The following is a 12,071-nucleotide window of genomic DNA, read 5'->3' on the forward strand; positions in this document are numbered from 1 at the left end:
ATATAAAAATATAGTTTTTGTCTCATGAAAAACATTTCCCTGGAACCTAACCCCCCCCCCATTTACATTAATTCTTATGGGGAAATTGGATTCGCTTAACATCGTTTCGCTTAAGGTAGCATTTTTCAGGAACATAACTACGTTAAGTGAGGAGTTACTGTACACTGTCTGTATCTCTGCAGGAACATCCATCAACCTAATTTTGTTTCTGGTAGAAGGATTATTTAATGTTTCAGTACTCAGTTGCTTTACACTGCAGAAAGGTTATATACTTTTTTAATACTCATCACTGTTTTATTACTATTTCCCTTCTCTCCACCTGACTGCTCTGATATAGTCAGCTAAATAACCAACATTATAACTTACCCTCTTTTAACAGACTCAAGAAACTGAGCATTTGTTGGGTCTGTGTAAGTTCTCAACTCTCCATCATCTAAACTGAAACCATTCCTCCACAGTTTAAGCAAAATTTGAACCTATTGAGCAAAGAAAGTATAATAAAAAACTAAACAAAAAAATTCCTAAGCAATTATCTGATCTTTTTTGTTAGCTTTGTACATATTGGCAAACATTAGAGTACTGAATCTAAAACAAAACACATTGTGTAGCAAAACACAGAAACATAAGATAGAAGGCAAAAGAAATAAAAACGTGTTCACTTTTGTAGAGAGATTTTGGACTGTCATTTTTAGATTCACCCAAAAAAGTGATATTGACTTCTAGTAACATTTGCACTGTTGCTACAGTTGAAATTACAAACTTAGTGGTACTGAGACCGCCGACAGATTGGCAACCTTGTACTTCACAATAAGCCTTGACTTTTATCAGTGACATAGCTAATAGATAAAATACAAGGTACACAGAAAATATATGCCAACAATAGTGTACTAGGCTTAACAGGTGATGCAACTGCTTTCAAAATAGCGAATACTGTTTTTGTTTAAAATTGACCTAGCACACATACACTTGCAGATTACTTCTACTATTCTAATCGCTTGTGGAATAAAGCAAGAGTTACAGTTACTAATTCCCATAACTAGCTTTATCATTGTTATTTTTATTGTAACACCTCGGAGCCCCAAGTCATGGACTAGGACCCCACTGTGATAGACACTGTACAAACACCGAACAAAAATACAGACCCTGCCTGCCCCCAAGACCTTACAATCCAAGTATAAGCTAAGAGATAATAGATGGGTACAGACAGACTGACCGGGGAGTACAAGGAAACAATGAGACATATTGGTCAGCATGATAGGTATGTATGATGTGTATTCTCAGCATACCCAGCAGCCTAACCATTGTCATATTTTCTGTAGGCATCAGGGCAAAGGAGAATTTTAAAGAGAGATTCGAAATAGGATAATGAGTTTGTTTTGTGGATGCTTACAGGGAGTTTCTCCAAGGCACAATGGGCAGCATGAGAGAAAGCATGAAGGTACTTGTCTGCAAATTTAACAAGTGGGTGATTTGAGACTAGCATCATGGATTTATTGGAGGTAGAAGTCAACCTTTCAATACTGAATGAGAGATGACAGGTAGGGAGGAGGATAGTCATGAAAGGCCTTGAAAGTGCAGACAAGTAGTTTATATTTGATATAATAGAGAAGAAGGAAGGCAGTGAAGAGATACAAAGAGAAAGGTTACATGGTCGAAGTGACGAGCTAGGAAAATGATCTTTGCAGAAGCATTCTTGGTGGAAATAAGCAGGGCAAGACTGCACTTGTCAAGGCGAGAGAAAGGAAGTTGCAATAACCAAGATGCGATTACTTAAGCATTTATAGAACACTAAACAATTATACAATGCTTTACAAAACATAAAAGAAGACGTTCCTGCCCAGAAGAGGTTGCATTCTAAAACAGATGAGGAAAAAATTCAGGAAAATATCTGGGTGAGAGAGTGTGACTTACTCCCAGGGAAAATTGGTAAGAACATTTCAGGGTTAACAGAAGAAATATGTGGAAGTCTGGATTTACAAAAAGCAGCAAGAGATTTCTCCCAAGCTTGGGAAAAGCATAAAAGATGAGGCATAGAGTAGGAAAAGGAGAACGAGGGAGCAGCAGAGAGTGATGATTATAGTGCAGAAAAGGAGCATGCAAGAGCATAGGAAGAAAGAAAAGTAGAGATAAGGATAGGGCAAAATTATACAGAACCTTAAAGGCAAGAATGAGAAACCTGATGCAGTAAGAAAAGAATCCAGCAAAAGGGCTGAAGGGGACAATTATAAAGGCAGAGTAGATGCAGATAAAGATGACTTTAGCAATGTTATTTTGGATAGATGGGAGGGAGGCAGAGGTGAGAATTCCGAAGACCACAGAGGAAGTGGTTGCAGGAAGGAAGATGAATATGACAAAAGCATAGACAAGGGTTTTAACACTGGCTATAGTTGAATTTTGTTTTTTTTAGGGCTTGCAAACACAGGACTTGTGCAGAAATCCAGGGTGTGACTGTAGAGCACACTAGCCCACTGAACGGTAGCAGGCCATGAGGACTCTGCTACTGTACACTAAAAGTTCTGTCGTGCGCTTTGATTTACTACTGTTTCATACAACCTGTTTCAGAACTGTTGGTATGAAGTAGCAGGATCCAAACAGGGACTTAGTGTGTGCAACAGGCTAGTGTGCTGTTCATTCACACACTTTGTTTATATGTAGACAAGCCCTTAGAAAGGAAGAAGTGACAGAACTTAACACTAGTTATGGTGCGGAAACAGCAGGAGAAGTCAAAGATAACACCAAGGTTACAAATATGGGAGAGTAGTGGAGTTGACAATGGTGTTAAGAAAAGAAAATGAAGATAGATTAGGAGAAAAGTTCAGGGTTGGAGGAAATGAGTTTGAGATGGCAGGAGGACATTCATGTAAGTATATCAAACATAGTGAAGAGGTGGACAGAGGGATGAAGATTAGAGGCAGAGACTTAGATTTGTAAAATAATTTGCATACAGGTGTTAGCGCCACATGGATTTCAGCTATCTTGAGCACAGAGGACAAAGAGGAGATGACCTAGCACAGGACCCTGAAGGGCACCAGAGAGAGAAAGATACTTTAGTGTTAATTTAGTTTTACTGATGATATTATAGTGTAGTTTTATTCTGAAAAGTGATTATATAAAAATGGCATCATCTTAGTTCACAATTCTATTCCCTGTGTATATTCAGAGTCATGTCTGCTCTCTTTGGTGGCAAAAGTAAGCTTTACCTGTTCTTTACTCCTGTTAGTACTGTCGACCAAGCTCAGCTAAGATTCAATTACTGCTGATGTTTTTTCCATCTTGTGCATCAACGAAGTTGTTTATTAAGCTCCTATCAGTCACACCTATCCAAGTCTGCTGAAAACAATGGCAATCAGGAAACAACTCTTCTATTCTATTCAATTTGTCATACTGAGCCCAGCACTTTCACAGGTGTAGGTGAGGGCCCAATTTGGATGTCAGAACATTTATTATTGGTGATGATGCATGATATGGAAAGAACCCTATTTGACTCTCAGTGTGCAAATAATATGCAAGGCTGACAGGAAAAGACATCTTGCCAACTATAAATTGACACAAAAATCGCTGAGCTACAACACAGAACACTATGATGCCACTTTTATAAAGAATGGTTATGCTTTATAAACCTTTCTGGTTGTTTTCTCTTCACCCTAAACTGGACTTAAAATTAGTCAAATATAATATTTATTTTCTTCCTACACAGTATCAACTTTAGAAGGATCTTATCTAGCTAGTGAGTATTCCAGTAGCTTATTATTAATGACACTCAGTTTTCTATTTCACAGGGAATAAAGACAACGCACAAAATTGCAAGTTATGAATTGTTGTGAGATGCTTAATAGGGCTGAATCAACACAACTAATGCCTATAGAGCTTTTAAATATGGTAGGCACCTCATCACAAAATTAAGCGTTTAATTCGAAAGGAGCACTTTGCAACTCATATTAGAGTCACAGAGCACTCACAGCAATACAACCCTTTCTTTTCACAACACTGGACCCAGTCAGCCAACTTCTTTGCCAAACACCTCTTTCCTCTACCAGAAGAGGCTTTGCACTTCATAATCTATGTATTTTTGTCCATGTAGACCCTTTGGCTTTAAGAAATTATTCTTAAAATGTACATTACATGGCTCTATAGCTATTCATTATAAACAAAACTGTGGTTATATAAAAACATTATCTTGACAACTTGGGCTTCAAACATTGCAGGATGTGTAGCACTATTTTCTGCTATTCAACATTTTACTTACATCTTGCCCATTCTGATTTTCTCCATATATATATTCAGAGCGCTTCCGGGATGAGTCACCCAATCTGTATCCACCACCTGAAAATGACTGATAAAATATTTAAAAGAAAGTTAATTAAAAAAAATTAAACAGCCTGAATAGATACGTGAAACAATTTACAAAGATATTTAATGGGGTGCAAGCATATAAATTGAAATGTGAACAAGCCTGCTTCTTTAGTTAACACAAACACACAATGTTCTAATTGATATGCCTTCTAATTAGCAAATTAGGTAGTTAGAAATTATAACCATGCTAAACAGTCAGTGGACTATGAAATGTTAAGATTGAAAATTGAATATTTGCAAGCATTAGTAATATAATTTACAAGACAATAAGCCCTGTAGGCAGAAATAACTAATTCATTTGGTTTTTACTAAACTATCTTTTTTATACTTACTTTAGCTTTACTAAAATCACCTGAGGCTCTTGCGGCTTCATCCAGTGGAACTGCCCCATGTTCTTTCGCCTCTTTGAAAAGTTCACCAACAATTTTACTGGGATTCTTATTAGAAGGCCCAACAATCTGTAGTCCGCTATATTCTGAGTCACCTGAGTAAAATCTTTAAACAATAAGGTTCATCAGTGATGATCCTTCTGAAGTAATTGATGGACACCCATTTTTCAATAAAAAAGCTTAGTAAACAAATGGAGCCAAATTCTGGCACAAAACCTCTTCACTTTGATCACAGACGCATTCCACCCAGTTCTGGTTTTCCCAATACACAAAGAAGCACTACTAAAAGAATTGTTACAGTAGTGGAACTACAAAGGTATAGAGGTTCCTAGAAGTTAGGTTATGTGTTATAGCGAACACAGTCCTGACATAGCTGTGACTTTACATGCCTTATCTTGTGTGGATTCCAAAGAATAATCTCCACTGGGAGGTTCTGTGCATGAGACTATAGCTGGTCTGATCAAATGCAGATGCATTTGAAAATCAGATGCACAATTAACACAACCTTTGTAGAATTAACATACAACTATTTGGGAGAACAACTAAAAATAGCACCAAAGTGAGATCTTAGGCTTAATGGTCAATTATGATCTCATTTCTAACAATATTAGTTCTTTTTTAACAACAATTAATTTATATTCTGAGGCACTTTAGTGTCTGCAGTAACTTCAGAGAAAACCATTGGATAAAACAAACAGTAGTAAACATCTAGTTTATTTTCAAACTAGACTAATTTCTAGCCATTGCATGAGATCCATTTCATAGAGTGTATTATTTAGTAGTTTTATTATCTGTAATCAGAAGTTATATACATGTCGGAGAGTAAGATTAAGAGACTAGAAGTGCTAGTGGCTAATGTATGTTTAGACACCATGGTGATGGATGCTATCCAAATTTAGATAGATAGATATGACATACTGGCAAGCTGTAGCATCTTTGATTTATGTTCTATTTGATTTGATTTTAAACAGCCAATAAAATGCCGAATGCTTCCGATTCTCTTTGGGTATACTATTTAAGTATAGGAGGCAAGGTGAGTTGATTCAGGATAAAACAAGTCAATCTGCTGCTTACTAGAATAAAACTGATTCTGCTATCTCAACACTGATGTCTATAAACTAAGGGTGATGTGATGAAGTGGAGGTGATTGTTCTAACAAGATATTAACTTATTGCTAGCAGTTTAAGGATTAAGTGTTACCTTTCATATTAAATACAAGATTCACACAAATGAAGGTAACAAAGGAACACAAATATCACAGGGTAGCCATGTTAGTCTGTATCCACAAAAACAACGAGGAGTCTGGTGGCACCTTAAAGACTAACAGATTTATTTGGGCATAAGCTTTCATGGGTAAAAAACCCACTTCTTCAGATGCATGGAGTGAAAATTACAGATGCAGGCATTATTATACTGACACATGAAGAGACGGGAGTTACCTAACAAGTGGAGAATCAGTGTTGACAGGGCCAATCAGGGTGGATGTAGTCCACTCCCAATAATTGATGAGGAGGTGTCAATGTCAGGAGAGGGAAAGTTGCTTTTGTAGTGAGCCAGCCACTCCCAGTCCCTGTTCAAGCCCAAATTAATGGTGTTAAATTTGCAAATGAATTTTAGTTCTGCATTTTCTTTTTGAAGTCTGTTTTTGAAGTTTTTTTGTTCAAGTATGGCTACTTTTAAATCTATTATAGAACGTCCAGGGAAATGGACATTTTCTCCTACTGGCTTTTGTATGTTACTATTCCTGATGTCCGATTTGTATCCAACAAAGTTAAGCTGTGAAACAAGAACACAAACACAGAGAAGAGGGGAAAAGATTCATTAGAAAATATTTGAGTTAGATTATTCTAGAGGAAAATTACTCAATATGCACCCAGGGCTGGATCCAGGTTTTCTGCCGCCCCAAGCGGCGGAAAAAACAAAACAAAACAAAAACAAAAAAAACAACGGCACTTCGGCAGCAGCTCAAAGAGAAAGAGGGACTGACGGACCCGCCGCCAAAGACCCGGATGGGCCGCCCCAATAGCAGACGGAGTGCCACCCCTTTGTATTGGCCGCCCCAAGCACCTGCTTCCTTAGCTGGTGCCTGGAGCTGGCCCTGTATGCACCTGTGTAAATCTGACTATGAACCAAAAACCAAACTATTTATATAAAAGGTGCTAGAGTTGCTTACCAAACATAATGGACAGTAATGCTGAGGTAAAAAATAAGCATATTTGGAAGAGCTACTAGCACATTTTAATACCTCTATCTCATATTCATTTCAGTCCAGAAATAAAATCTAAGAAATATATAATTATGTTACATATTTTGTAAATATAAATTTGATTTAATTCTAAAATTTATTTTCCTAAATTTGGCCTGAGCATTATGGATTATCAAGAGCAATATTTTACGGGGGCAGGGGTATGTTAAAATAAATATTACATGTAAAACCAAGGAGATTAAGAATGGAATCTTACAGTTCAGGAAGATTCAGATTATAGTTTGAAAATTGGACAAAGCATTTTATTTTAAATAGGAAAGGCTATCTTCCATACCTCATGTCATCATTTCCCTCTAATGAGTCACACAACAGCCCTTATGTTACCACTTAGAGCAAAGACTAAGATCAACACCATTATGAAGAAAGAAGAAAGGAAAAAAAATGTATGAATGAAAAAAAAATAAAATCTAGATTAATATTCTATTCATAATTGTTATAGATAAATAAGCTTCTGTTTTTACAGTACCTTTGGTTTTCTTTGTCATCACTCATGCTTCTTTCTGGTTTTCTCAAGCTTCTGAAGGAGTCAATTTTTAGACTGTCAAAAAATATTTTAAAAAAATCAGTTTTATTAAAAACATTACTGATATATACACTGCATAATATATCCACTTTAACAAGCACTTCACACTTATGACTATGTAAAATGGTTAGTTTTTTATATACTTAAAAAAAAAAAAAGAGCGAAAATAAGGTCTCTCAAAAGTTCTGACCTGATGGGCTCCAACAGCCATTCAGGCAAACTGTTTAAGTATTTTATAAAATAATTCTAAATTGCTGACATACTGTAACGGCATATGTTCTTTCGGCCACAGTAAACAGTTCCAAATATTCACCATGTAGCAAGGAAAGAATGGAGGGCAGCTCATTTAGGGCCATACAGCAGTGCCCTTATGCATGCTGAATGACAATTTACTCCACAAGTGGCCTCACTAACATCAGTAGGTAACATTCAGTGTGAATAAGGGTTGCAGAATCTGGCCCTTAACCTTCAATTATATTTGAAAACTGGCTTTGTAATACTTGAACCTGCAATGGGACCAACCAGCATTATTATTATTTATTTATATTACCAAAGTGCTAGGAGCCCCAGTCATGAACCCGGACCCCATTGTGATAGGTGCTGTACACAGACCAAAAAGACAGTCACTGCTCCCAAAGAGCTTACAAGCAGTAGTTTCCCCTATTCCTTTCTGTTTATTACATGGATTCAAAAATATTCTTAAAGCCAACATTGCAAAGGTTTATAGTAAACATTTAAAATGAATTTAACAGATACTTTGAAATAGAGAATCAGAACCACTGCACTAGCTTCACATCCATGGGATAGTCCACCACTGGTGCACACTGCCATAGCTCCACTGACTTCAATGGAACTTTGACAATTGATGTAGACCAGTGTTTCTCAAACCGGGGCTGCTGCTTGTATAGGGAAAGCCCCTGGCGGGCTGGACTGGTTTGTTTACTTGCCTCATCCACAGGTCCGGCTGATCGCGGCTCCCACTGGCTGGTTCGCCGCTGCAGGACAATGGGAGCTGCGGGAAGAGCAGCCAGTACGTCCCTCGGCCCGCGGCGCTTCCAGCGGCTCCTGGCGAGTGGGAGCGGCGAACCGCGGCCAGTGGGAGCGGCGATCGGCCGGACCTGTGGACGGGGCAGGTAAACAAACCGGCCTGGCCCGCCAGGGGCTTTCCCTGCACAAGCAGCGGCCCCAGTTTGAGAAACACTGATGTAGACTACAATCTATCCAAATTAGGAATTATTTAACATTGTGATAAGGGGCCATCTTTTCTTTCCAAAAGAGATTCATCTGAGTCATGGTATATGATTGCCAATAAAGAGCTAGAGTTTGCCAACGTATACCATTCTGAAGAATTCAAGATTCAGTACCAACCTATTCCCTACATGGAATAGGAAGTAAGTATAATAACTTTGTGGTATGTATTGGCAAGCAGCTTTTTAATAGTGATATCTGTAGATTGGTGATCTCAACCAGAAACAATTATTATTGTCCCCCAAGTATCCAGCCTTGGGCTGAATTTCATCTTTCCAGAGATCCATGTGCACAAATGGACTGTAGGTTTGTCATCAGTCATGGAGATGTCCGCTGGTATATACCCATTTTTTTAAAAATGAGATTCACATTGATACATCTGTGTGGATGGGGTCTTTTTAGAAAGACACACAAGCCTTGTGTTTGGTTTATCATGTCCCAGTCACTTGCCACATATAGATTGGTTTTTTTTAAAAACCAAACACATCTTACTGTTCAGTTGTTTTGTATTTCATTAATTTAAACTTGGCAAGATTTTTTTAAAAATTTATTTGAGAATGCTATAATGAGTCTCCATATATTCTGTTATGTGAACCCTAAGTACTTAAAGCAAATTCTTGTTGGCCACATGCACCTAAACATGCCAGAAAAACAGAGAAAAATCTATTAAATTCCTCTACCACACAGATGTTGTCCACCCAAGTTCTTTGTTCCCATGAAGAATCTTAGAGGATATTTGCCAATTCTCCTATGGTAGATGCTGCTGAGGGATAATTTTGGATAGGGCTTAACAGTCATGGATCACAGTCCTCATGTTGACATGAGCACTGTGGTTTCCTGACCCAGAAGAGGCACTTATGCATAGCCTTCCATGTGAATTGCTCCTGCTCCTAACAGTTGTTCCCCGCAAAAGAATACAGGTCATATGTCCAAATCTGTGACAGCATAACTACTTCTGCATTTAATTTTAAGCCTTTTGCCAGCATTTAACAGAAACATAAAATGGTTGGGAACAGTTGCAGAATGAAGACTACTCGATAAATAAATATATGCTACAAACACTTCCTAAGGAAGCAGAGTGAACATAGTATTATAGGGTCCCCCACTTTACTCTTCTGTGTTGTTATAGCTTTTTAAACAAGCATTGGAATATAATACCTCTTCGAGATCAAATTTCTGAATGTTGTGACAAAAGCAGGGTTAGTAAACTGAAACAGATATTACAGATGTCAAATAAATTACTAATCCTAATGTACAAAACACTTCTTACCTCTGAACTGGTACTCTTGGGTTACCGACCACTGTAGCTGGTGGTCTGTCAGAATGGGATAACTTGCCTTTAACTTCATCTTCATATAACCCAGCCAAAGCCAACTACATACAATACCAGACTTTTTAGAAAATCTATAAGACTAGAGATATAAACTATACAAAGAACAAGAGAATAAACATTGTATGCATTGTTTTAGAAGCCTAGGTTCCTTATTGATTTAGAAACACGAGTGACATTATTCAGATACTCATATAAATATTTCTCTGGATACCTGTACTCTGAAATAAATACACATGTATTTATTTACATATTAAACACAAGTCTGAATTACCTCATTAAGAATGACAAGACTTTTATACAGAAGCATCTGTTCAGAATACATAGAAAGCACTCACATTACTTGTAAAAGGTTAAGACAAAGATATTCTGTGTTTATGTGAAACAATATGCCACATTACTTTCAATAAGGTTGTTAGAGAACACAACAGTAATAGCTTTTAATTTATATTTTTCAGTTCCTATATAACATGTTTACAACCATGACAGAATGTACTAATATTAAGATCCCAATTCAGCAAAGCACTTAAGCATGTGTTTAACACTGAGTTCGGCAAGTGCTTAAAGGCTTACACCCAAGCGTAATAACCTGTATTAGAAAGGCTTTCCCCAAGGATAGCCCTATATGCTGCCATTTCTCTGGCAGATTCAGCTTTAAGAACAGTATGCGAAGGGATACCAAATATGACATTTTTGGTAGCTTAATTTCTATTGTCTTTAACAATGTTGTACTTAGTTTTTGTAAATATTACAATTTTTGTCTCAAAAACAGAGTTCTAAAATTTCATTCTGCTTTTCTCTGGAGTTACATTAACATTTCACCACATGGTGCTGCAGGGCTACAATTCTACTATGGGTTGGCTTACAAACAACAAACATTCAAATAAAGAGAGCCCTCTGCAAGACAAACTGTTTTAGAATCACAGTATTTAATACTGTAATAAGTATTGTGATGAGACGCTTGTTATCCAGGAAAGTAAACTAGTTGAAGAACTGAGGGCTATTAAGAAAATCATACAGAGTAGTGAGATTGCAATAGAACTTTTAAAAGACATCCAGTGTCTCAAACTTAATATGCATTCTACAGATTTGTGCTAGTTAAAAAGGGAACTTTTATTTTAGATAAATTTAACACCATGAAAGACCATCTACTCAAAAAGCCTCCTTAACTACAAGTCCGATCTTCAACAGTTTGGAAACCTGAAAATGAATGTAACTACTGTATGCTTCAGTTAAAAATGTTAGTCTCAATAGACTCATAGACTTTATCAACAATAATTAATGTGCAAACCTAATATTAGTAAGTAAAAAGGAAAAATAGTCAGGACTGGTCAGCAATGTATTGGCCTTATGTGTAATTTAAACAAGAACAGTAACACTGCCTAGAGTTTCACATTTCTTTTACTTAAGTAATAGCTAAGGGTAGCTCTACGCTTAGGTATTGTGTAGAGTAGACACAGAATGCCCAATTAGCATGGGTATAAAATAGCAGTGTAGACAATGAGGCATGGTTGAGTAGAGCAGAAGGCCCTACATGCCTGAACGCTAGAGTATATACTCCGCACAGCTCTTTACATGCCAGCAGCTCTCTGCTGGAGACTTTCACTTCCACATGTAGCTAAACACCACAGTGAGTGTGGACACAACCTGCCCTTCACTGCGGCATGTAGCTACATGCAGTGGTACTGGAACAATTTTTATAGTGGGGGTGCTGAAAGCCATTGAATAAAACTGTATACCAGGGGTCGGCAACGTTTGGCACGCGGCTTGCCAGGGTAAGCACCCTGGCGGGCCGGGCCAGTTTATTTACCTGCTGACGCGGCAGGTTCGGCCGATTGCGGCCCCCCTGGCCGCGGTTCGCCGTCCTGGGCCAATGGGGGCGGCGGGAAGCCGCGGCCAGCACATCCCTCGCCCTCGCCGCTTCCCACAGCCCTCATTGGCCTGGGACGGCGAACCGCGCCC

General features: G+C 37.9%; 1 protein-coding gene across 1 annotated transcript; it reads right to left on the reverse strand.

The window, feature by feature from the left end:
- Positions 1-362: 362 nt before the first annotated feature.
- LOC112110640 (UBX domain-containing protein 2B) lies at positions 363-11,695 on the reverse strand. Its single transcript, XM_026661638.2, has 5 exons — positions 10,050-11,695; positions 7,475-7,546; positions 4,686-4,848; positions 4,247-4,333; positions 363-476 (listed from the first exon to the last, which is right to left on the reverse strand). Exons 2-5 carry the CDS (start codon positions 7,498-7,500, stop codon positions 363-365), a joined length of 390 nt encoding a protein of 129 aa, XP_026517423.1. The 5' UTR covers positions 7,501-7,546; positions 10,050-11,695.
- Positions 11,696-12,071: the final 376 nt, after the last annotated feature.

Source organism: Terrapene carolina, unplaced genomic scaffold (genome assembly GCF_002925995.2).
Source record: "Terrapene carolina triunguis isolate 2854851 unplaced genomic scaffold, T_m_triunguis-2.0 Scaffold13100, whole genome shotgun sequence".
Taxonomy (NCBI): Eukaryota; Metazoa; Chordata; order Testudines; family Emydidae; genus Terrapene; species Terrapene triunguis.